Source organism: Osmia lignaria, chromosome 14 (assembly GCF_051020975.1).
Source record: "Osmia lignaria lignaria isolate PbOS001 chromosome 14, iyOsmLign1, whole genome shotgun sequence".
NCBI classification, from domain to species: Eukaryota; Metazoa; Arthropoda; class Insecta; order Hymenoptera; family Megachilidae; genus Osmia; species Osmia lignaria.
Window position 1 is genome coordinate 7221524 of NC_135045.1, and position 27428 is coordinate 7248951.

At 40.5% G+C, this 27428-nt stretch overlaps 2 protein-coding genes across 4 annotated transcripts in view; one reads left to right on the plus strand and one right to left on the minus strand.

Moving 5' to 3' along the window:
- Nucleotides 1-14982: 14982 nt before the first annotated feature.
- The window catches only part of LOC117605659 (uncharacterized), a 240116-nt gene continuing 227670 nt past the window's right edge, over nucleotides 14983-27428 (minus strand). For 2 of the 3 annotated variants that reach the window (XM_034327219.2, XM_034327220.2), the window contains 2 exons: nucleotides 26691-26893; nucleotides 14983-18025 (listed from right to left, as the gene is read on the minus strand). In XM_034327219.2, coding sequence (XP_034183110.1) covers nucleotides 17853-18025; nucleotides 26691-26893 — 376 coding nt within the window. In that variant the 3' untranslated portion in view covers nucleotides 14983-17852. Of the gene's footprint in view, nucleotides 18026-25513; nucleotides 25943-26690; nucleotides 26894-27428 lie in introns of all 3 variants that reach the window. The other variant, XR_013063443.1, reaches the window with a different exon arrangement.
- On the plus strand, nucleotides 24281-24976 carry LOC143306065 (uncharacterized). Its single transcript, XM_076692113.1, has 2 exons — nucleotides 24281-24442; nucleotides 24531-24976. The coding sequence occupies exons 1-2, from the start codon at nucleotides 24340-24342 to the stop codon at nucleotides 24713-24715; spliced, it is 288 nt and encodes a 95-aa protein (XP_076548228.1). The 5' UTR covers nucleotides 24281-24339; the 3' UTR covers nucleotides 24716-24976.

Below are 27428 nucleotides of genomic sequence, written 5' to 3' on the forward strand. Positions count from 1 at the left end.
TAGTATGGAGGTATGATGCAAATTTTTTATCGGTATTGTGGTAAAGAATTTGCTGCCCAAATTGTGATGCGGCTGTCTATCCGAGGAAACAATTACATATCTCAGCATGTTAAGAGAAGTGTAATTGTCGCTTTACGATACTAAGCTGCCAACTTTGAAAACGAATGAAATTGTAATTGATCGATGTGAAGATCGATGTGGGGGATCGGCGTGACCGTAAGTCTATCCTCCATTACGCGAGCCTACGGGCTAATTAGAGTCTATACTCGGTTATCTCGTTGGCAACAGCTTGATAGGCGAGGTCCTTGTTATGGTGGGAGGTTGGGACTAGGTGTTAGGGTGGGTCACAATCGTAGCCACCTCCACGTGGTGTGACCTGGTAATCGGTATCGTCGTCTAAACATTTATCAAATGATAATTTTTAGAAAACGATACCGAGCTGAACGCTACGATGCGCGAAGATAAAGTAGTAACATAAATTTTTTCGAGTCAACTTTCTGATTCCTCTACTAATAAAAATACTTGTGTAAGTAATCGTTCATTATTGGAAAAATGATTTTTTGAGAATATTTACTGACAGTATGTTAAATAAAATATACTTACAATTAGATTATATTTAGATATAATGAAATTTGTTAATAATAAGAGAAAATATGAAATATATTTTATTATTATTATTAATTTTGAATCAAGACATATTCGCAAAAACAACAATACGCAACTGTTTTCCCTTCCTCTTGTATTGATAGAAAATTTTCATTTTCCTAACATTTATGGCGAGGCCTGCCGCCAAAACTACATTTCATGGCTTTATTTTAACTAGAGGGTATGATATAACTGCGGAACTCTCTGATTTTAATAATAAATAACGTAAATAAAGATCTATGGATAACTACGTCTGGTTGGTATCTATAACGTTATATAGAGATGGCGCCACTTGGAGTATAATACATATAAAACTAAGTAGCGTATTATACTGTAGAATACCATGTATAATACATTGTATAATATCTCTCGTATAATACGTGCCCAACCCTGCTTGCTACTAATAAATGAATGTTCCCTTTGCCGATGATAAAAAAAAAGAAAAAATACACCTATGGCAGTAAAAATAACACCGGTGCTTCGGGGTCCCTAACACCCCAATATGATATCAGGTCGGTATTCCCCCTGTGGCTGGGGGGTTTAGAATGCAGCCACAGTATCCCCTACCTGTCGTAAGAGGCGACTAAAAGGGGGACGTAATAGAGCGAGCAAGACAGTATAATGTAAAAGTACTTGTAAGGGAATGAAATGATTGTAACGTCGATGATGAGAAACAGAAGCAAAAGTATAGCAAATGTATATGAGTTGAGTTTTGAAAAAATCGCGCTTTCGCGCGTGGACGCTAACTTGCGTTGGGCAAAAAGGGGCCGTTAGCCCCTAAATAATGCCGCCCTCAAAAGAGGGAAACTTATTAATCAGGTCGGTATGCAGAGAGCGCCACTGATGCACCGGGGTCCCTAACATCCCAAGTCATCTGCTATTGCGCCATCTATATAAAAGCGGCTTAAACTATTCGTTAACTTACCGACTGCCGAAGGGTCGATTACCGACTGTCGAAAGTTCAGTCGATAAGTCAATAATTTGTTGAGTAGTTTCCACCGCTTTTGAATAGATGGCGCGGTGGTCAAACTTTAAAAATACTTAATTCTAGGCGGTCTTCTCAAAATATAAGTTTATCAAATAATTATTCTAATAATTTTTTGGTCCTGTTTATAAATAATACGCAGAATTTCAGACGAAACAGTGTTATATTAGATGATCTCAAACCCTTGACCGGTAGTGTATATCAAAGGATTGCAATCTAGTTGATCCTATCCATCATTTCCCAATTGAATTTCGCTCGAGATTCGATCCGAACAATCGAATGAGGACGTTTCGATTTTCAAGCATAAATAAGTATAAGAATTGAATTCCACTACGGCTGTGGTATCGGTCACGATCGAATCAAATTTGCTGTGACGAGTTCGTCGATCAGCCCCGGGCGTAAATTCAACATCGATGTCAGGCGAACACCTACCTTCTGGATACTGTTATATCATAGAATCTTGAATGGACGCTGAAGGGATTTCTCATCATTTTGTTCAGAATATAATGATCTCGGTGGTATGAGAAAATTGATTGAACTTCGATCGTTGCGCACTTGACCCAGCACAGTCGTGAGAAATGTACGAGATAAAACTTCCTTAACGGACAAAAAAGAATGCTATTGATAATGCATTGTTCGATAGTATCGTATCTGCTATCAGATATGCTTGATCATGGGAGTCGGAAACAATCAGTGCATGATAACAGAGAAAAAGAGTATTGATTTATTTTCTTTTTGTCAATGAAAACAATCGATACATCAACTGGTCTACGCTCGATCCCGTGCAGAGATTCATTATACACCGGGTCCCGAAGTAGGAACAGATCGATTAACGCGTCAATTTGCATTTAAGCGTAACTAACTTAATGCATACAGGCTGCAGATGCATACATGCAAAGTAACCTGTGCCTTACAAATGATGGCTCGGTCTGAGAGTACCATTTGTTACTCATGCTACGAACAAATTTCTGTTTTGCATAATGGAACAGATGGAGTAGGTACTTCTCCAAGAGTTTCGTTCGATTTCATTAGCAATCTATCAATTTTCCTATTCTCTTAGCAAATTTCAAAGATCTCTTCATTTACCGAGACTCATCTACAATTCTACACTGTACAGTAACAAGGGCATAAAATTATTTTTAATCAGTAACCTTGAATTCGTTTCTTTAATGTATTACAGACAGAAAGCAAAGTGAAATGAAAGAAAATATTGAACCCTGAATTAAGACAGTGACCGACGAAGGCAACGAGGTGTCGATAATGAATCTCAGCGTTAATTAGCCCCCGAAGGTGAGGCGATAGATAGCCGGTCGTGGCATACCGATATCTTCTTCTTAGTCTCTCACACACGTCGCTAAGTAAAGCTTAACTGAAACGTCACGCCACTTGTTACTCGTTAGTGTGCACGATGCCATCTTTACTGCTGGCCACTCGGTCGGGTTACTCCTACGGCAGCCGCATCGATACCAGCACGCTCGTGTAATTAACAATGTTCCCCGCCTTTGTCCGGCCTTGGTCAGCTCGAGTTTCTTAGACCGATTTCGTCGAAGATCTGACTTATTGCTTTTGCTTTTAAACGGATCTGCTAAGTATCGTCTAACTAAGTACCGCCTTCGTTCAATTCCGTTTTTAACCCCTTATCTTATCGTTTCCTCGGCAGGTGTGAATCGAAGAAATCAATGCTAAGTCGAGGTTTTTGATTTTTAAAAGAATCTCCTAATTCTTGGGGGAATTAAATGGAATTAGGGAAACTGTCTCGTAGAAGAAACTCGTATAGCGTTAAATTGCATCAAGCGGAGTTAGTTTGTCCGGTAAGAAGGAGCGTGGTCCAATCTTGAAGGTATCTTTCGAGCGTGGACAGAGAGTGCTTCCATTACGCTGGGCGGTGGTCCCTCGTTATATCCGGGACAGGCAAGTCCGTAGCTGCTCATCTGATAGTCCGAGGATTTATGGCGGCCCTGATGGTTCATTTAACGCTGACATGACTGGACAGGGGCGGGTCGAAACGCTTTTACGTACGTGTGCGCGTCCACTAACGCGACAATACGGAAATATCTTGTTAAAAACAGGTTGAGTAACGCTATAGATTGGCCGATTTAACTGCATACGCATCCATCAAGTGCATCAATTGGGAAATAAGCCTAAACTACGCCTCGAAAAACCTTTATTAAATAGTTGCCGTTCGCTAATCGGATAGGGGAACGTTCCTTTTCAGCGAGGGAAATATTCGCGTGAATCTGTGTTTCTGGTTAAACCTGGAAGGTAAAATCTCTCGTCTACAATATATAATTTATATACGATAAGTTTCGTCATGAATTTTTGTCATTTATAAAAATTAAAATAGACTAAATGGGGAAAAAAGGAAGCAAAATACGAAATTAAAACAGTAAATACTATTAATTTATATAATTAAAATTTGGATATATTTATCTTATTCCTCGTTTCACACTTTCAATGACGAAATTCAATATGGAAATGAAGTCTCGTAAATTACGCCTGGCGAATAATAAAACTCGTGAAATACACATGTTCGTGGTCGAACCATAGCAGCAATAAAATGTAACTTATAAAGATCCAGGTTTGATAAACATGGAACTATCATAATACGTAATTTTTTAATCACATTACACACTACTTTAACTAATCACGTAGTTAATAAAGAAATTTCGCAAATTGCCGATGTTGTACTAGCTGATTATTGAATTTGACGAGGAGTCGTATAAACCGCGGGGCGCGCAGTCGGTGGCCGCAAACGACCAATAAAACATAATCTATGCTTCGTCCACAATACTGCCAGCACTTTCTTGCTCGTTTCACTGTTAACTTATTCGGTACAGACTTTGCTTCGAGATTGAGTCGTAAGATGGACAGTTGCAGTCGATTTGTACAAGAAGTTTCGAAAGAGGAACTTCGGAATTGCTTTCTTTTTATTAACTCTACGATAATTAAAAATAATTTATTTTCTTCCCTTCTATTTTTCATTTTTCCATAAGGAAACGTGTAAAAAGTATCATTATTTCTTAATTTATATTCATCAAGAAGTCTCTGTCAGCTTCATAAATCTAATATCTGAATAGATTCGTTCCACGATCTTACCAACGGTAATATTCAAGGCGTACTTTCGATCCAACGAAACGTCAAACACGTCGACATTTTACAGAACACATTGAAGCGGTGCAAGATTCTACGGAACCTTGATATTCTCTGTCGTGCGCTAAGTAACTGGTTAAGGTAAAGCTAATAATCGCAGACGCTAGACGCTCCTGTATACCTTTCTACAACCGATTTACGAGAGCTGCATCATTGTGCAATTGAATTCGTTCGTGATCAACCTTGGCTACCGGTACAATTCTCCTCTATTCGCTTATCGTTTTCGTACCTTGTAAAAAAAAAAAAAAAACAGAAATAAAGAAAAAGCGAAATAGATTTCATCAGTATCGAAGCTCTTCCTTCTCCGAGACGTATCTTAGACGTTTCTAATTTGCATAAACACTTCTCCATAGAAAGTAAATTATCCACAAGAAAGATTGGACGATCTTAAGCAAGCGTTATGCAAGAATTTCAGGGCGATGGAGGAAGAGAGAAAGAAACGCGACCGAAAGTTCAGTCAGACTATTAAAAGTGCGTGGAGGCGATGGTTAATTCTACAGCTGTCGGGTAACGCGAAATAAATATAAATCCGTGAGCAGCTAAGAGAGTCTGGCTCGATAGAAAAATATGAACGTTCGCGGAGCACAGCTCCCTTTCGTCGTTCGCCTAAGAGGGAACTGCGAAATGCGTAAAGAACATTTTATGGCGTTGAGTTTCTTGCATGTGCGTATGTATGCAACCCGCTGCACACCGCTGCCGTGGGAAACGTGACACGAAGGCTCGCTCCTAAACCTGAAAAGCTGTTTCGAGACCGTAGATAGAGGTCGACGGTAGCCGTACCGGCAGCTCGACTTGCTCGTTGCCGAAAGAAAAAAGGATTAAAAGAAGGAAAGGGATCTTTGATGGTCGGCCAATAAATTACTCATTTGTTTGTCATCAAACATGACCGAAACGTCATCGAAACGTTCGGCGATCGTTTACGAACAGATCGCGATCGAGGAATTCACCGAATGCCTGTTGAATATTTGAGGTAGATGTCTTTTCCAGAGAACATTTCGACGTTGCTTCGAAGCGGACGAAGATTGATGCTTATTGATGATTAAATAAACGATGATATTGCTTCTGAGATGGCAGAACCTTGTTTGTTTCATCGAAATTTTAATCAATGTCTCATTAATTCAACTTATACTAAATTTAAGTTACTATTATTAGAATTAGTACTCAGATACTGTTGTATTTTATTGGGAAGGTAGTGGGAAGGTGGAATGAACAATGCTACTGGTATTAAGATCACAGAACCTTGTTTATTTCAACGAAATTTTAATTAATGTCTAATTAATTCAGTTTACACTAAATCTAAGTTACTATTATTAAAATTAGTACTCAGATTCTTCTGTATTTTATTAGGAAGTCGATTCTTTTTATTCTTGATATTTATTTACATAGTATTGACAAATGCTCATTTTATTTATTTCAATAATTTCTGGGAAAGCGTGGAACCTTGCCCCACCTTTATCTCTACCTACTCCAATACGTAACAGAACATTCATTCTCATCGCGGGATTCAAGTTTGTCGTTGTTTCTTGCAACGTGGTCGTCGCGAAATGATCAGCTTCCTCGTAAAGATCCGGAGATATGACATGCGTTACAGGCTAACGCGGACTTTCTGCGATGCAGTTTCGCAGAAATGCAAGCGCGCGTGTCTGCTTACCTGCACCGACGTACTCGACGATCTTTTGTTTCGCAAAGTCGCCTCGTTATCCGCGAGTTGCGAGCCCGGTACCATTGTATCAAACTCGCAAATACGGTGGCCAGGTTTCTATCGCGTCCCGGCGATGATTCCGTTTCGTAAAAGAAACGTCAGCCTTCCCTTATTCATCCGAGATCCATGCCGAGATTTAGTTACTTCTGTTTCTAGCCACGAGAACCGGTAGGGTAATTTTCACCGTGAAAACATCATTTCTTCGGTGCAATCCACTTCGACTACAGTGAGATCGAATCACGGTGTCACCATAAATGGTATTAGTATGCCGTTAGATAAACGAAAGCCTTTATGCAAATTCATTCAATAGTTATATTCGATCGTATTGCGTGCACATGTGTTTTGAAATAATAAAATCAAATTTTAAAATACTTGAAATAAATTCTAATTTCAATGGATTCAATTAAATTTCGTGTAATGTCATTTTAGTCTCGTGGAAGGGACATGAAATCTCTATTTACCAAGTCCAGAATAATCCTGCGTTCTGTATACTTCCACCGGTACCACACGCTTGTTAAAACGCGTCAAATTAAATCTATTAATCGTAGCAAGCTCCAGTCCCTTTTACGAGCCGCGGACGTTTTCGTAATTCACTTTCTAATGGTCGGCTAAAATTATATCGTCACATTTACCACGGTAACGGTCCCGCACCGTGTACTACTCAGTCCCTTACAGGTACACAGTCAAATAAGCTTACTACGAATGTGCACACGAGGCATGATTTATAATCACGAGTGTCGCAAAAAGATGTCTTGATTTTGCTCACGCACATCATAGAGCAACGGTGTTGGACCTCTTCAGTTCTTTTTTCTATGACGTTCTCCTTCGTGATATTTTACAAAATTTACTTAATATTAAACAGAATTTTTTAATTTTTCGCGGACAAGATATATTGCTTCTTGACTTCATTGTTAGTTCTTAATTGGTGAGTTTAAACGTCTTCTTAGCGCGTCTCGAAGTACAATTGCAAAATGACACGAGGTCCCGACGTTTCTAAATGAAACAGCTCTATAAGCAAAGATACAAATATATTTGCACCTCGCACCCACTAATGATGACAAATATGTATCCACACGAGCTGGTCGACGCGATTAATAACGAGCGCGGACACACCGGGCCATTCGTTACATACAACTTTACGCAAACGTATATTTCAGTGTAACGGTAATCACGTTGGCTTTATTGCAGGTATACCTTTGCCCAGGATTGGTGAACAATTTTTCGCGTTATCGTCCGGATGTCTATACAGAAAAAATTCAATGCGGTTGATAAACGAGCTGTGCTACGGTTTACATGTTCAAGAATATCCAAACACATTTATCCGAAGAGCAGGATTAAAAATCTCCTGTCTACTCACAGGTATAAAATTAAAAATTCTATTTTATCGACATTTTTCATAGATTTTAACGATCTATCGTTATCATTACAGAATCAACAAGACTCAACGTGCCTTTGTTCTCGAGGAGTTATGATTTTGGGGTCCCAGACACCCCCAAGCACAGTTAGATCTGCATGTACAAAACACAATCAGTATGACAATCGTGCCTGTTTTACCAGTTCCTCTTTTATCCCACCTCGCACAGCGTATTGAAGAGATACAATTTTTACTCCCTCTGACCCTATTTTTTATAAATTAATTAAAACTAATACAAGACAAACATGTATTCACTTCATGTGTCTTGATAAATAAATCATTTTAAAAAAGCAACTGAATTATTATTTAATTTACCCAATTTTCTTTCTGAGTTATTTATTTAATTTGCACAATTTTCGTTCTGTGTAATGTACGTAATTTCTTTCCTCAATTATTTATTTAATTGACTTAAATTCTTCTCTTATTTTATTTATTCAATGTACCTTGCTTTCCTTCTCAGTTATTTATATAAAGAATTGTTTGATCTTTAATAAATTATTAACATAGTACACATGAAAATCAATCTTAAAATGACCTAGAACGAGGTGTGACTTCCACAGTCTTATACCAACAGCCGAGGGATGCGGATCAACTCGTCAAACATATACATATCTCTAATTTCCTTTCAGAGTTTATTTAATTTATTTTATTTATTTCCTTTTCTTATTAAATAAGCTTATCAAGAGGGAATAACATTTATGATTATACCCCGCTTCTGGGCATTAGCCGACCATCCCTTTTATTTCACTTTTTCCAGTTATTTATTATTTTATCTCCCTTTATAGGCCCACACTTTTCAGTTATTAATTATTTTATCCTTCTTTATGAGAAGGTTCTTTAAATTCTTTTCATAAGTCTCGCGGGGACTACCCCTGAACCACTGTATCCCCGTATCCCTTATAGCACTTAATTCCTCCCATTACACGCTCCCTCACATCTCCGTATCTCTTACATCCCTGCATCCCTTATGTTCCTGCATCTCTTATATCCTTGTATTCCTTATTTCACCACATCCCTTACATTTATGCATTCCTTACATCCCTGCATTTCCTATATTTCTGCATCTCGTATATGCCGGCATCCTTTACATCTCTGTATCCCTTACACTCCTGAATTCTCCCTGCATCACTTGTACCCTTTCAAACCTTATAATAAATATATTATAAATAATCTACATATGGCGACTGGTTCGAGTAAAGGTAAGTAAAGGTAAATAACGGTAAGTAAAGGTAAGTACAGGTAAGTAAAGTCTAGTGAAAAATAATTTTAAATTTAAATTTTTGCAAAATTTAATTCCTTTTTTGGCCGCCAGAGGGCGCTGGTTCGACGTCGAAATTTTAGTTCAAATTTTTCCCGCTAGAGGGCCAAAATTTCGGCAAGCTTTAGTTCCTTTTTTCAAAACCAGATGGCGCTGATTCGACGTCGAAATTTTAGTTCACATTTTTGCCGCCAGAGGGCCAAAATTACTGCATGCTTTAGTTCCTTTTTTCAAAACCAGATGGCGCTGATTCGACATCGAAAATTTAGTTCACATTTTTGCTGCCAGAGGGCCAAAATTTCTGCATGCTTTAGTTCCTTTTTTCAAAATCAGATGGCGCTGATTCGACATCGAAAATTTAGTTCACATTTTTGCCGCCAGAGGGCCAAAATTTCTGCAGGCTTTAGTTCCTTTTTTCAAAACCAGAGGACGCAAATTTCGCACGTGGAAACAGCGCCCCCTGGCGGTACAAAAAGGAACTAAATTTGTAGAATATCGCAGCCCTCATAGCCGCAAAAGTTCCAACTGAGGGAGGTACTGGGATGTATGGAATGCAGGAATATAAGTGATCCAAGGATGTAAGGGATGCAGGGATGTAAGGGCTGCAGAAATGAAAAGGATGGAGTAATATAAAGAAAGCAGGGATTTGGTAAATGAGGAGATGTAAGGGATGCAGAGATATGAAGAAAGCAGGAATGTAAGGAATGCAGAGGTGTAAAGGATACCAGGAATGTAAGAGATGGAGAGATGTGAGGGCTGCAGGTATGTAAGGAATGGAGGGATGAAACGAATGCGAGAAGTAAAAGGGATGGTGGATAAAATAGGAAGCATTTGAAAAGGCTGGTCCCATCGAGGCTATAAAGAGGGTGTAAAATAATAAATAAAAGAATAGTGAGACGAGGTACAGAGCAGAAATAAAATTATCACTTTAATTTCTAATGTGTTTATTCAATAAGCTAAGGAAATAAATACAGCAAAGTAAATAAACGCGGAAAATCAAATGAAGGTATATGTATGTTTAACCGGTAGATCAGCACCCTTCAGCAATCGCTATAAGACTGAGGGGGTTTCACTTTGCTCTACGATTGACGATCCGCGTGCAAAGGCGCCTGGAGCCCCCACTCCTAACGCCAGCAGCCCTGCTGGGAAAGCCATCATATTTAGTGTTAAGGGAAGGGTTGGATCAACCTCCCCTTGCTGCTCCTCTTTTTGATGTCGATTTTTAATGTGCTATTACCATCAACATGCGTTAGACTGTTGCAGTGCGAGATATTTCACATTTTTATACTAGGATAGAGCAGATGACGTTCATTCTGAAGGGACAAATTCAAAACCCCTTGGAAACAAAGGCAAAGAATAGTTATACCTACTCTTTGACAATGGCATGCCTAGTCTCTTTGGATCTGTAGACACCGATGCAGATATCGTTGTTTCGAAAGTCCCCGTGCGAATGCGTTTTCCTCGGGATCTCGTTATTGTTCCCAACAAGCTCCCTTCACCGTTTTCAATTAACGATATGATCTATATAAACGGTCGCACGCTCGCCGCGCGAACGCGATTTTGTTTGAAATTGCAACGAGGGACTGAGAGCGTTCAGTTTTTATTTGTTAAGTGATTTTCTTGACGAGAACGGAATTTATGATTAACTCTTTGACGGCTGCTGTCATGTAACCGCGATTATGATGCTTGATTTTTCACGCCATTATTCAATCCTTTATCTTTATCTATACTGTCAGACAGTAATCACTAGACAGCGGATATTTATGCAAATAGTTTCACAATATATTATCTTCTAAATAGGTGTTGAAAAGTATTTTATTATGTAAATTTTTAACTGAACATTATCGTGACTTTACATGAGTAATTAATTGTAAATTGTATCAGAAAAATGTCTAAATTACACGCTATATAATAAAATATATCTCCGTCTTTTCACTTACCTCGATACTCCATCCTCGTACGCGTAGTAACTCCGTAATTGTCCACACTTGGTAAAGAGCTATTCATTTACTATTACGCGTCTTTTACCTCTTCGCGAAGCGTACCGCTCTTCAATTTCTTCTATCGACAAATACCATCAATCGGAAGACACGTGGCCGCGATGCGAATGCCTTGATCGCAAGTACGAGTTTCTTATCGTGCCTGCCATAAAGCAACCGGATCCAATGATGTTTTTGTCAAGCTCGCCCAGAAGGTTGGCAGCGTTTACTTAATTCTAAAGGAACTTCGTAAAGAACCAGCACGTAGCGATCGAGCATTCGTTATCCTCGGCTGATTTTTATTCGCGATACGACAAACGTTTTGCAAAAGAACGATGACAATGAAATGATGGGAATCAATTATACCGTAGGACAGTTCGTTCGACACGCTTTTATTTAGCGATGATCGTTCTGGACGTCGGGGCATCAACGTGAAATGGACGTCATGTCGTCGTTGATATCCTTGCGATTCCACCGGTTCCGGAGAATTCCGTAGTGGAGGGGAATCGAGGACGGTATTCAGCTTAAGTTATGACCTCGGTGTATAGCAGACTACAAATTCTCGGTCGGGTATACGGTAGGATTTGTACTTACCTAGTACGGAGAGTACTGGCTACAAGTTAGAGGAATACCAGTGTGCAGAAATCTTGTTGCCAGACGGGACAAATACGTGGACCGGGCAGAGATATTGGCGTCTCGGGGTGCTACACTCTGGAAAATAGCCTAATGATCGTATTGTGACTGGCCTGACTTGTCACAAAACATCTGCGAGACTTGCACGGTCGCGGCTTTATTTATCGTCTCGGGGTCGTCTAACTACCGTGTAACGGGTTAAACGTTAACGAGGATGCAGATGCATTTATATGGGAACAGGATCGGTAACGTTCTTACTAAAGGTTATGCCTCCGATCGGTTATTATCCTCATCAACGTCGATCAATTTTTATTAAGGATAAGTTTGAAATATGGAATTGTACTTTGGATAATCAAAGAGAATCCTTAGATTGTTTTTACGATTTTAATGTCGTAACCCTGCCAAATACAATAATAATAGTAATAGTAGCAATTATAATAAGAATCGTAATAATGATAATGATAATAGGATTATCTAAAATATGTAACCATCATTTCGATAATAAGATTATCGAGAGGCGCGATATTGTACCGTACAGGACGAACGTGACGCGTCGCGTGTTTCATTCGCGACTCGACAATAATTAATTAATTAAACGTACACGATTCGGGTCGCGGATCGCCCTTACGATACAACAATTTTACTTCCACAGTTAGGAATCGCGAAGTACACAATATTAAATATTCGCTCAACCGTACCGTCGCGAAACGTGATTGAATTTTTAGGACTTTCTCGCGGCGAAACGCGACTCTTTGAGACGCGTCCTCGCCCCGATAACGTTGTATAAATATATATATTTATATATATATATATAGAATTTCGTGCACGTTAATATATTTCGCTATTATTCGGCAATTAGTTTCCTCATCTTTCACGGTATACAATAATTACACGCTCTTCGTTTCGGTTCACATCGCAATAAATAAATTATCCAAATCAAGGACATCGATATATCGACATAACAGTAATAAGATTACAACCACATTTACAATATATATTCTATATTTTATCTATATATGTATAGATAGATTTTTTATTTATATATATAATATATATATTTACCTTTTTTTTTTTTATCTTTTAATGCACTAACAAAACCTCCCCTGGCGACGTGCGCGATACGAAATAGCGGCCGTCCTCAAGCGACGCGATTAATGTAATAATTAGAAAGTACAAAGTTGTAATAATGCCTTCGTTTATACAGTGAGTCGTAGTATTAATATATTATTATATTACGCGATTCTACGCGACATGTACAATTCTATTCCTTATTAAATAATAGTTGGCGGCGCGCGACATCAAAACAACGTCCCTTTCTCAGCCTATTGACACGACAGTCGAATTTTTCAGCGCACGTTCTCGTCCAATGAAAACACGCCGAGTCGACGCGAGCCACGTACACGAATTTTGGCTAGAATAACCCTTTCGTGTTCCCATTCGACGCGACGTGTCGCACCTGCTCTGTAGGAACCTGAAAGCGATGTTCGATGCATCTCGTTTCACTCGCGACAAAGAAATTGGATCTGGTGAAAATCTGTCGGAGAAAGGGCACGTCACGCGCCTCGCATTGTATAAATCCGTGCGAGATCCGAGAGAGAATTACTGGCCCCCATTGATTACATTATTGCGAGATAATTATGCTACGCTGATCCGTTGCTTCTTCATCAGTGATGATTAACGGATAATTTTACATACTATGTACAGTAATTTTATTGCTCCACTAGTATCTACCTTACGACCTAGTAGGTTCCGTTTCTTTTTTTCTTTTTATATTTTTTATTTCAGTGTATTCACGAGAAATTTTCCGTGTTAGAGTCGATAATCACCGGTTCGTTCGGCTCGCCTGGTTTCGCGTTCAAGGAGATCCTTGGACCACGTAAAACACCTTCCATCGTAAACAATCTCGCTTATTAAGTAACTAAGAAAATTAACGAACCAGTGGAAATTTTCTATTCGATATTGCATTTCGTTTATTGCATGGTCCACTGTCTCCTAGAAGCAAACACCTTGCACACATTCCGCAACGACAACTGTTGCCTTCCTGCGTTAATGGATCTTTAAGAATCGACCTCGTATATTGTCCACGTTGATGTACAATCAGCCGCAACTTAGGTTTCTCTTGATTAACGCTCTCTTTAGGTTCTCCCAAGATTTTCTCCTCGACCAAGAGAAACCTACGTTGCAGCCGAGTGTACACGTACGCACGTCGAATTGAACGTGCGAAAGCACCAAGGAAGATTGAGCACCGCGCGTGATCGCATATTAAAATTGTAATTTAGTTGTGGTTTGCTTGATCAGGTATACGTGTGAGTTACTGATGCGTGCATGTGTGTGTGTATGTATCTGTGTATTGTGTATCTTTACTGGCCCTCGAAGCGAAGAATCATCGCTACTTTGACGGACTGACGCATCAGCTTCGTCTTCGAATTACGAATAAATGAAATTCTTTCGTGCGAAGGAAATCAAGGATTCGATCACCAATTCAAATGCAACATCAAAAATTGAAAATAATGAAGATATAACGTGATTTTTGAAAAAGAATCATGCAAATTTCCCACCGACCTGTTCGCGTTTTCTTCCCATCTCGAACTGTCATTTTATCCAAAGTGTGTCAACCAAGTGTCCGACGGTCGGACGAAAGCGTCCGTTCTGTCGTAGAAGGTGATTTCGATCCGAATGCGGAACCTCGATTAGTTGCTTGTCAGTTGACGTCCGTTAAGGCACTTGAAATGCTAATTTTCCTAGGTGGGGCCTTCATAGAAAATCGGTCGCGTTCGGCTCGAGCCCCTTTATACGCGTGCTTTCCTGTTTCCTCGACGGTTAGCCTTCTATGGAAAATTGAATGGGTTCGCATTAACATGAGATACAAATTGTCCACGCGCCTTTGTCCAACTTTTCGCGAGAGCATTTCCAACTACAAAACGTCTATGCTCGTGGAATGTTCGTGTTAAGTCAGCCTTGAGAAACGTCGATGTTGAGTACATCTAAGTAAATCCTTGATTTTCCATAATTATTCAGATAATTTCACGTACGATGATTGCACGTGATCGACGATACCCTCGGAAGAAAATAGAAAGAAATGAAACTAAAGTTACTCGGGTTCGAAGGAAATGAAATTCCAAGGAAGGATGATGATTCGCGTGGAAGTTTCGTTTTATCGCCGCGTCGACAATTAACCGAAATGAATCGTCTCGAGGTGGAGGTAACGCCGTTGAGATGCATCGTCGAGAGGTGCACGACTCGGCACGAGCTCGGCACGGTGTAGAGAAAGAAAGAAAAAAAAAAAAAATGATAATGATCAAAGAGGGTGTCGGCATGACGTCAGTATACATTTCTCATCGCCCGCGCTGCGCTCAGATTACTGACGGCTGCTCCGGCTGAAGAAATTCCCTACAGGAAAGGTACAACGGTATCAGTCATCAAGATCGTAGAATGGCATCCTGGGTGGCACCTCGTCCATTTTCGGATTGAATTTCGCAGTGACGATCATACGAAAATTATTCATACACACCTAGGGGCGCGGTCGGTCTTTAGAGCCCACACGATATTCGTATATCCCCGGTTCGATGCGTGTCACCGATGGAATCAATTGACGATCGTTTTGAAAGCAGAAATCGAAGAAAATCGTTGGTACGTGTAGGATGTAAATGACAGAAATCGGAAAATGATTGAATTCTAATGGTTAATTCGTTTCGAACGAACGACGACGTTGGGAGGCGAGAATAACCAAGTATCTCGTGGGTACTCGATTTCCACTCGAGTCCCGAGCAAACTAATAAAGCAACAGCTTGATATCTCACTGGTCCTCCGGGCGAGGATTCGAATGGTCGCGTTATGAAACGAGTACAAGCACGAAGATTCGCGTGACTTAAGGCACTAGCAGTATACTTAAGGCCTAACGCAGCATACTCTTCCTTAACGTTAAAAGGCACTATTCCCTATCGAAATACAACACGTAACAAGTATTCATTTATCGATCATCGGCGTTAATCTTACACGTAGAGGTTCCCTTCTTTCTTTAACGAATATAAACTGGCTCTAGCATATACTGGCATCTTAGTTCCATCGATTTAAACTAACTTCGAAGTAGTTCTCCGTTCCTTCGGCTACCTTCGATCGCGTAGCACGTAAGGTGACAAGAAGAGATAAGAAAATAATAAAACACTGGTTCGAAGAAAACAGGGAAATGTGCTGCACACGTTCTTTACACGGAGACGTCGCGTGTACTTCGGCTTTTTAAATTATTTACAAGCTCGTTCGATTTTCATGAACCTTCTGCTAAAAGATCACGCGAAATTCGATCGTAGCTGTTTACAGAATAAATTTCACGTTGCCACGGTATCTTCCTTTTATTTACTGAATCGTATTTTATAAAAATTACCCTTTTACTGCGTGTTTTCTTACAAATAGCCCCGTCAAGTAACAGCCTGATTTTATTCTACTCGATGCACGAAGTCGATGTCTTTGTTCGATCTCGATATGTCATATACGATTTGTTGCAGTTCTAATTTTAACTATGTAAATCCGCGACGATCGAACAGACGACTCGGTGCATCAGTGATACAAACCGTGATATTACGAACCTTCTTTCTCTTATATACACTTTCAAAAGCACGAGGAACATTGACGCGTTCTACGATTCAGAGAAATTTCTCATTGGCTCTTTCGAGCGTAATTTGTTTTTCCATCGTCCGCGAATTATATCTCGCAGATGCCAAAATAAAATGTGCACGGATCGAGGCTCGAAATGTTTGCCGTTCAATTAACGAGAACATTCGATTCGGCGATAGGTGCAAAAGCGTTTAAAAAATAATTCTTCGATCTACTTTCTTCGTCTTCCTTCAATGTTTGAGCGTAATGGACACCTTATTTGCACCTTCTACTTTGGCACCTTGTGTTTCGTGTGTATCTGCGTGTACGTGTACGAGTGTGGAAAAAAAAGGTTGCTACCTTACTGAACAAGGTACGATCGAAGAATGTTTGCGATCGAGTAAAGAGAAAGAGAAAATTAGAAAAAAAAAGCATCGCAATAACGTCGATGATAATATACACGTTTATATTGCTTTATGCACACACGTAATACTGGCTTACAGAGCATCTGATTCCCTGGTTTTCTTTGACAATGAAAAACGTCAATGATTGTCCTTTCCTAAACGCGAAATTCTTTGTGCATAGTCGGATAAAATCGCTATTTAACGCGTTAGAAAAAACTTGTTCGACGATCACGATTTTTTGTTTAGTTTATTTAACTGAGCATGCTAAGTCCCAAGCTCCTTCATCGGAGTTCGATTATTCTCTTTAATTATTAGTCGTTTAATTACCTTAAAGATACTTTACTTCTCTTCCCCCATTTACTGGCTCTATTTCTTCGCAATAGACGATATAATATGGTGCTCTAGACTAGTTGAGCTGGCCTTATTTAATCATACGAAAAAGAAAAAAAAGGATGAAAACAAACTGGAAATACGAACGAGTAAAAATTGGCTATAAATAAAAAAAAAAAAAACAAAAATAAAAATAAATGAAAAACAGTTATGCTGAACCTGCAGCAATCGATGTCATCCGCTATACCATTCTTTTCTTCTTTTTCATTTATCGAAGCTAAGCTTCCGTGATGTCTATCACAAGTAACACCAATTCAACAACAAAATAAATAATTTTCCATGGTAAAACATTTCAACAACTCTTACGCTCTATCTCTCCCGGTTCCACGAACCGAAACTTACAAGTAGAAATATCAACAATGTAAAATCGTACCCCGACTGCTGACAGGTTCGCAACTGATCATCCACCAATAATTACAAATGATGCTTTCATCAGACCTCTAAACCTAATGAACGACTCGTTTGCTTCTTCATTTTTTCTCCTAGTATCCGCCCCCGACTCTGTTCGTTCCGCGGAATCGATTCGAGAGTCTCGAAGGCTCTTCAGGTCCCGAATGTAAAAAAAAAAAAAAAAGAATCATCGTCATCGTCTACGATCACGACTGCGGGTTCCGATGTTCCTCGGAACCAACGGTTCACCTTTCTTCTTTTCCTTCTTATTCTTCTACGTTCTTCCTGCCTCCAGCTAGACGAGCCTCTTTATCAGTGCCTTTTCATGTGAAGGGACAAATGATCGCTCCGCGAAAACGATCGCTGACAAAGATGGCACTTGAACGGCTTCTGGCCCGTGTGCTTGCGGTAGTGTCGCGTCAGCTCGTCGGAACGCGCGAATTTCCACGTGCAACCCTCCCACGTGCACTGGTACGGTTTCTCACCTGAAACAGACGTGGAGGAAATGATTCAGAGATTTTTCGATGATATTTCAATCGGATATTTCAAAAATTAGTAATCGTTTCTTGTGTAATTCGCGTTTAATCGCGCGTAGTGTACGCGTGAAACATAAAACCTCTAGTTAGGCTCGCTTTTAGATTTACGACTCGAACCGGTGAATACGTACGCCTGATCCTTTTCATAATCCTCCGCGTAGAAGGGATACTCATTTTCCTGCGCGAATGAAAGTCCACGTCCTTGGACAATTTATAGGGGTATGGGGTTTTATGCGTTTACAAATTTACGATCGAACGGCGTAATTGAAAAGTGACACCGATCAATTGCCGACCCATTATGCACCTGCTGGCTTTCCAACGTCCTCTTAGGGTCGTTACTTACGAACAATGTTACGTTAATTCAAGGTATCGAAGGAACGAGCAACAAATCAGAATGGAGATATTGTAAATTTCGATTTCTGGCACAACTGATATTGAAAGTTTTTCAAACACTTATAACTCTTCTTATAATAATTTGATCACCGGTTCTAGGTACAATTGAATTGATCTTAATGAAACATTGACAGAGTACGATCGGAGTAAAGATAATATCTTGCGAGCTATTCGAAAGCAGTTCGATACAGGTAGAATTTCCAAGCGTTTAACCGCGTTGACTGGCGCGCGTGTGTCCGTGCGTTTATTCTTGGCTCTTATCGAGTCGAGCCCCTCTTTCGTAAGGACGTCGTGACAGCTGTCGCGCGTTCCAACGACTCTGGATCCCTCAGAAAACTGCCCATCACTCTCTTCTATTGTATGCAAGTCACCGACGTATTCCTCGGGCCCGGTGTTCTGCACGATTCGCCGAAGAAAGAGAACGAGCCTTCTGGCGAGATGGAAGCGTAAAGGCGAATGTTGAGTAGAAAGAGAAGGGACGAGAGAACGAGAGTAAAAGGGTTTGAAGGGGGCTAAAAGCGTAGCCCGTCGTCGAGCTGTCTAGATGTAGAAACAGCCTGGTCACAACTCGATGACGCAATCGCCATCAAGTTCAACCGAGTCGAAGAAGAAGACGAAGACGAGCCAGGGAAATCGCGAGCGACCATCGATCCCATTAACCGAGAGCGTGTACACGGGGATAATGGGCGACGACGAACGACAACGTTCGGTTTTATATCGCCTGGAAACCGCTAACACCATACCGGTTTGATCGATGTGTTCGCGCACCTTCAATCAGAGATCATGAATCTTGACAGCGACTAACCAACATCGTCCTGGAAAATCTATCACATTTTTTGTCGCCTTCGAATCGCTATAAATCTGAATTGAAACTTTGCTCGAAGAATTCTAATACTTTTCAATCTCTTAGAATTTGTAATATTAGAATTATCTATAATGAGTCAAAAAATATTGAAAATTTTTATAATTATACCCAATTAATCTAGATTATCATGATCTATCTGTAAGAAAGAAACAAAACCACCTGTAATAGAGAAATAAATAAATAATCAGTACAAGTTCGTTCTGTGTTCTCTGAAAATTATTGCTTCGCGTGGGTTCGATGTTAGATATCTAAATCGATCGTTTGAACATATCGACGTCTATTGGCGGAATATTATTATGTAATTCGCCAGTAATATGAGGAACTAATGAGCGAGAAAAAAAAGCCATGCACTCGACCGTTGCATAATTGCGAGTAATTAGTCCGTTTACGAGCGACACGAACACGTAACGCGAGTGTAGGTGCATGTGCACGCAATATCGGCCGATGTGCATGCAGCCTCGCGAATACGGCACAACAGGGCATTAATTCTCCCGTTATTAATGCATTTTGATTGGATTTTTACATACCGGCGTTACGTTTATTGCACCATAGATTAACGCCGCGTTACACCGTCCGGCTCCATTAATTAACCGCAACAGCGAGCTTAGCCGCTCATTTGTAACGTCACTCTGATGTCGCGGTGCATATTAATCCCACGTTATATTAAGCCAACGGGATACTCGTCGATCCTTCTTTTTTCCCCTCTCTTTGTTTTTCGGATTTCAGCCGATCTAATCTACTTACTATCTCTCTAGAAATGCAGAAACGATAAAGGAAAGCGTTCAAAGATGAGTCGAAGGAAATATCGATGTCTTCTGTGTCATCGGACTCGCGATATTTTACGAGCGGACGTTCCTCGTAAAATATCACTGTCGATTGTGTCGACTGCTCTTTTTTATTCGACTCTCGTCCACTTCTCGTTCTCTTATGAATAAATACAGACTGGTTCATGCGTCGAATCGGCATCGAGCGTTCAAGCTGTATTTAAATTTCTTTTGTACTTTAGAAAACATGAAACGAGTCGTGTGAGCAGTTTATACGGGAACGTATAAAGTGTCTACTTAATTACAGAGGAAACGAGAAATAATTTGTTCTTCGTGGTTAATAATTCTTCTTTCAATAAGTACTGTTAATTTAGTCGACGATCTTTCAACAGGCCTCAACCCTTTCTCACATTCATTACGGGCTAGAACATTCCGCAATTCAATTTCATTCGCAAACACTAATTCTCCAGATATTTTACATAAATGAACACGGTTGTAAAATTCCAATAAAAGTGAAAGAATACTCGTTCCACTCTAAGAGGATATATCGTTCGACTGTTATTTATATTCTAGAAAGTCTTGCAAGTTTATTTCAATCTCGAATAAATTTTCTTAAATATCGTTAACTAAATTTAGAACGCCCCAATTATCTCGCAATTTTCGAATTAAATTTTTTTCATTGATTTTTCTCAATACTTCCCGTACCTTTCGCAATTATCGCGTCAAACGTCTCGGCGAGAAGGTTGCCAGCTCGTATGACGAAGCGTGTCGGTGGCGAGCAGCGAGCTGACAAGCGACGCGAGAAAAAAAAAGAAAAAAAGATGGAAACGAAGGGAAGAAAAGAGGAAAGAACGAAACTCGCGGCTGCTACAAGCAGCCAGGAGCTGTCCACTCTGCGTGGCGTCTGCCTAATGCGCCCTCGAGCTACTCCCGCGGTGTACGGCTTCTTGTAAATAACAACACTCGTTAGCGGCAAGAAATACTGCGTCCGTGTAATAACCGGCGAACGCGCGATTCAATTTAATCGTGATCATTACAGCCCATTAATTATTTACGCCAGTATTGTGGTTTAATAAAATGTAACACCGGGACGTAACTCGAAGTTTCAATTAACACTTGAACGTCGTACTGACCAGCACTACAAATTTAATGTAATTAAAATAACATGAAAGAAAATTGTACGTGAATTGAAAAATGAAATGCTATTACTGAAAGATATTTAATTGCTCGATTTATCAATGGGTCACCAGTAACCTTGGCAAAGATTTCTGAATTCTTACGTCGACCATGCTACTTAAGAATTGAACGAATACGTCCGAGTCTGACAGTGACATTAGTAAACAATTCTAGTTCCCTTTCGAGAAATCTATCCGTTTCCAAGAACAACGTGGAACGAACCTTTAACCTCTGTGTAAGTTCAATTAATATTCCATCGAGAGAACAGCTTCGTAAGGAAACTAATGAATTTTAACGCGTTGCCTGCTGAGAAAGCATTGCTGAGTTCTTCGTACAGACAACTCCCTGGAAAACGCATTCATTATAAACTTTCTAATTTAGTGTTCACCGTTATTAGTTTTGTTCCGATAGAGGCCACCTGCTTGGATAATGTCTCTCTCTTTTCGTAATGACACTAAGGATCATCGATGAAAGTGCTGAAAAGCAATCAATTTCGATAAATCATGAAGCTGTTTATTTCATGAAGTTTATTAAATAAAGCATAAATCGAAAGTTTTCCAATTGAAAATTTCACGTCCTCGAGGCAAGAGCATCACCTGTTTCTCCCTTAATAATAGTCAGACGTAATTCGTTTCGCCAATTTTACCTTTTGTCCACCCACAATGCTAACCAGCACGAATTTCTCTTTCCTTTAAAAAGAAAGAAGAGGAAGAAGAGTAAAATAAGAACCGAGAGTAGAACCGATCGCCACGATAATCAGGTTGATGTCGATAATCGTGGCAAATTACCCGGTCCGAATGTCGGTCGGCGCAAGCGGAACGAAATAAAAAAAGGAAAAAAGGAATTTAATTTAAAACCGCTGGTCCTCGATAACGAGAATACGGATCATGCTCACCCAGGAAATTGTGATCCAAGAACGAAGATAATCGTAGCCCCCTGTTGGTCGGTGATGCATAAGTGCATTGTTAATGGCAGGTCTGACGGCGGATGCTTGACTTGCACGGAGGGGCGAGGATTCGGTGTTATCCTTCGATACAAGGAACCGATCGACGCTGCTTGCCTAGTTTATACGAAGGTTAATTCGCCTTAATTAATACACGAGATCTCGCGGAACCTCCTACTGTCCATCAAGGCTCACGCTAACCTGTCAACCCTATTCCGTGCTGCTTAACGAAAATGATTCTCTGGAATGGTTAGATTTTCAAGAACAAAGGGTAAAATTAAAGAAACAAATTTCTTTTTTGTAATCCAGAGAAAAATTAATGTAAACGCTGCTGTTGGTTAAGCAAAACTGCTTAACAGCACGGTTTGACCAATAACTCTAGTTAGCACACTTTGGAGTAATAATCGACGGATTAGATGGTTATTAGCGCGGTGTGCAGTATTATCCACGGCATGGATGCAGCAGAGCGCTATTATAAAGAGCTGCGGCTACCATTTACCGTATCCTTGTAATATTTCGCCTCTCTGGCCGTACAATGTAGCTTGGCCGTGTTCGTCGGCGTGTGTTCCGAAGATTCATGGTATCGAAAGCGGTAGCGCGGACCGCTATTACTCCGTTATACAGTTTGCGAGCGGCACGATATAAATTCGATGCAAATTCCTACCGTTCGAGCCGTGAGAATCATCAATCATGGTTAGCTGGATGGATTCGCTGTTTTCGTTGCGAAGGTTGTAACGTTTTGAACGATGGTTCTCTATCTGATGGCGCTCCAAGAAAAAAAAAAACACAACTAAACGACACGTTATAGGCAAAAGACACTAAACGAACTTGACATTTGCTACCAACATTGAAAATGCTAATAATAAAAGCATTGATAAATTCAATATTATTATCTCTGTAAATAATAAATGAATTTAAAAAAAGAGTCAGCTGTTCGATTAGGTTTCTTCCATTAAATCAAACAATCCTCGCATGAAACATTTAATTTGATTAGATTATTTTGAAACAAAGAATCTTTTTCGATATAAAGCTAACTCTGTGTGTATTATTCCTCGTTACAGTTTGTGCAAGAGATACGGAGGTAATAACAAAGGCAAAGTACAATTCTGTACACGCATTTAAATTACTGCGTTAGCAGAGTTACTTAACATTCTGAAGTTCAAGTTGAACGGCACATTGGTGTATCGTGAATTAGGCTATCGCAAGTTCGAGCTGGTGTAATCAAGCGGAAACAGAATTATTGAGGAAAAGAAAGCCGGTGTCCGCGATAACACCGATTCTCTACGTCGTCGACCTTTCGGAACAATAGGTTACTCGTACGAGACAAATTCTTTTGATTTCGGGAGCATAACATTCGACTTTGGCGTGGGCACAATTCGCGATTTATGCCGTGAAATTACAGTAATCAATGAATTGGCATTTCCCACATCCAGGGTGCCGGCGTGTACGTTTGCCGTGCTAAGATATCTCGATGGCTGCATAATGCCGCGGTGTTAGAATGATGGATAGACGTAGCTACGACTGTGCAGGCACAGTCGTTGAAACAATTATTAGAGCGAGTGCCAAGATACGACATAGAACGACCAGCTTGGTATATCAGGTTCTGGCCTTTTCCTATTGGGTAGATCACGCTACCAGGATTTCGTAAAACCCTGGCCCCGATAATGGCACCCTAATGCGCGAAACGTGTTTCGATTCGCGTCGTCTGGCCGCTTATTTTTTCCTCACGGAATCCTGTGACGTTCCGGGAAAGAGAATTATACGGCGTCTCGACGGATTCGATGAAAAATTAATGAAGCCCGCTGGAAGAAACTCGGTCGACGCGTTAACGAAGTCGATCTCTGACCTTCGATTAAGAAAGGGAAAAGCGTTAGGAACGAGAATTTTCGTAACGTTTGTTTACTAGTAAAAGAAAGTGTGTAGCAATACGTGAACATCGCTGTATACACGATTCTAAATTCGAATCGATCGGACATATGGAAATTTATCGTTCGTGGAATAATGTGACAGAGATTAAGGAAGGTTATCGATACGGAGGCGGCAAAAACATGGATTGAAGTTGTATATAAGGTCAGTCGATCAGTCGGATCGTCAGTGTGAAGAGGTTCAAACAGCAGAAGAGATGTTCATTAAATTCTTTACTTTTCTTTTGCTGCTCGCCATCGTTAGCTCGATGAGCATCGACGTGGGCACCGAAAGATCTAACGAAGCTGATCTGTCTCATGGTAAGTATTCTAAATCTGACATTTTGTGCTTCTAATCCGACGAGACTCTTCATAGTCAATAATTTCTTGGTAATTGTTTGTTATAAAGCAAGGCAATGTATACCGGGTGAACGTTACTTTGATGGATGCAATTGGTGCTCCTGTCATCAAGGAGGATTTATCGCCTGCACTCTGATGGCGTGTGAAACATACAATGCCAAAACTGACAGGTTTGAAGCAACCAAAGAGTTACCATCCCCAGACAATTTCGGGAAAAAGTATGAATCAGATTAATTACGACTACTTATCGAAATAACGTGTGTTTGAATGTAAAAGAAGAAATTGATTATAACTTTGTGTATTATTTCATTGATGTATGTAAATAAGTTAGAAAAATAAAAAATTTAATGATATTTTTCTAATAATGTCTAAAGAGTTGTATGTCTAAATTTCCAGATAATTCCCTTGGGGTAATTAGCTAAGGATAAGGATGGGTATTTAGAATTATTCTCATTTCTTAACTATTTGACCCAATTAAATTTGTATTACTGGTGACCAACGTGGCGATGAAAGTGTTTTTTCAAAGTACCATTTTTTTCCTAACACTAGATAAGGGCGGGTGTGGATATTTAGAACCATTCCCATTTCTCAAGTATTTGATCCAATTAAATTTGTATTACTGGTGACCAACGTGACAAACCATTTTTTTCCCCATTAGAATCTCCTGGCGTCGGGACCAGGTTGAGCACCGCGGTTACACCGTCTTGGTTGAACCATGGACCAGACAAAAGATCCTGGTTCTCACGACCACGCCCTCTCCCCGCCGCCTCTGCACTCTGTAGACGGCGGCAATGCCTTCACGAAGGTACCTATCCACCGGAAATTCTTCAACCAGCGGCTCCTTCAACGCTGTGTACACACATGTGTATTCCCTCACCATCTATACGTGTGTATAGAACGAGGAACGAACGGTGTGTGACCTCTTCCAACTTCTCTCGCGAGACGATAATAAATGGCCGGCTACGAATGTACCAACGAAACGCGGGGGACGTGTCTAAAAAATGCATTCTCGATAGATAGTATTCAACGTACAGCGTCACTTTGGTGTGCTATCGAATTTCTAAGCGGCTTCAGGCCATACGATTCACCATGCGAATGTCGAAGACCCTTGACCCTCTTCTTCTTCTACTCCTCCTGTTGCTTCTTCTTCTTCTTCTTCTCCTTCTTCGTGGGTTCCAATTGGTCGGTAGAAAAAGCAGCCTTATGGGACGGATATGCTTGGCATCCGGGGAATGTCGCATGAAAACAGACTCACACCGAATTCTCCGTGAACCGGGAACGGGTATATTGATAAAAAAATTCCTCGAATGGCGCGAATTCGTAGCGGCTACCTTCCCGTGATTCCTTGTTTAACGATATTCCATTCGGGAATCGGGTATCTCGACTCGGCAATCAAAGGCGAGCGATGAGTAATGGCTCCCGGTCAACTGGTTGACCCATCCACGGCGACAAGTCGTTTAACTACCGGCGATATTTTACCGCTAAACATTATCGTTATCAGGCCGAATCTCGCCGCGTTATTCGCTAATAATGCTGTCTCCTTCGAGTTAACGTGGGAAGTATGCTTTTAATGACTTTGAATCGCATTAAAGCGGGGCCTGAACCGTGGCGAGCAAAAAGGAGAATTTCCTTTTACCATTTGCGTCGGCTCGCGGAGAATATCAGTCGTACTTGCACGACGTTAACCTAAAAGAAACATAGCCGTACGGAATAACAACGGACTATGGATATTGTCTCGTCAATTAATCCCCTCCGCGCGCTCTCTTCCACGAAGTGTAACCAAGTCAAGTTTCTCGTAATTGTGAACTCACCCTGTGCCTCACCTTGGAACGGGAACGTCACCTATGAACCCCGCGTGATCTTTCACCGAGGCGAGAGAAAAAAGGACGATGATCGTGCGTTACACGATGACGAAACCCGCGTTCTACACCGGTGATCAACGACGCCGCACGTGAATCATCGTCCGGACAATGAAACGTTTAGTACGCAATAAATGTATTGAACGACGAGCGTTGAAGAATTTATGGGAGTACTTTTCAAAATCAAACTACTTAACAGAGTGAAACTGGAGCACAGAAATTGTTGCTTTCGCCAGATCTGCTGTCTTCTTTTAATTCGCCCGAATTTTCGTAAATGACGAATGTTTCATTGGTGTATCGATGGAAGGAAGTAGTAAAGATAATGATTCGTGTTATCAGAGTGAACTTACCAGTGTGGGTTCTCTTGTGCGCCTTCAGGTGGGAGCTCTTCGTGTACACCTTGTCGCAGCCTGCCACGTCGCATCTGTGAACTTTGCGCCGTTTCAATGCGTCGCCGCATTCGCTATCGACCGGTAAACTACCGCCGTTTCCTCCGACACCGGCGTTACCTCTACCACCGATCCCGATTCCGGTCGGACGTTTGTGAAACACTCTGAAATTCCAAAAGAAACATCGTATGAAACACCTTGCCGCTGGCATATCTATTCATTAATTCTAACGATCCAATAACTTCTTCGATCATATTCCATACGTAGCTCGCATCCACGGTGGTACGAACAAAAATCCGACGAACGATTGACCGGAGTGATTTCAATTCAGATATGGATAAGACGTCTTCATCGTTATTTCATCGTTGAAACTCGCGTCTATCGACAAACAATCCTTTTATTTCTCGTTCTTCCATTCGTATCCGGGGTGAATCGACAAATCGCACCAGCCTTTACCATGGATTTATACAGAAAGTTTTTGGCATGAATTATTCATCGATCGATGTATTCCGATGCGTTATGACCGGTTTTGATGAAGAACGAGTGAAATTGCTTGCTGCATAAAACAGGCAGCGAAAGAACGTAGCCGGAGACACGTACTCGAGAAAAAGAATTCATCTATGAATAATACCACGATCGTTGCGGATGGAATGAAAGAAAGAATGAAAGAAAGATGAAAAAAGTGGCGGTCGTTACGTT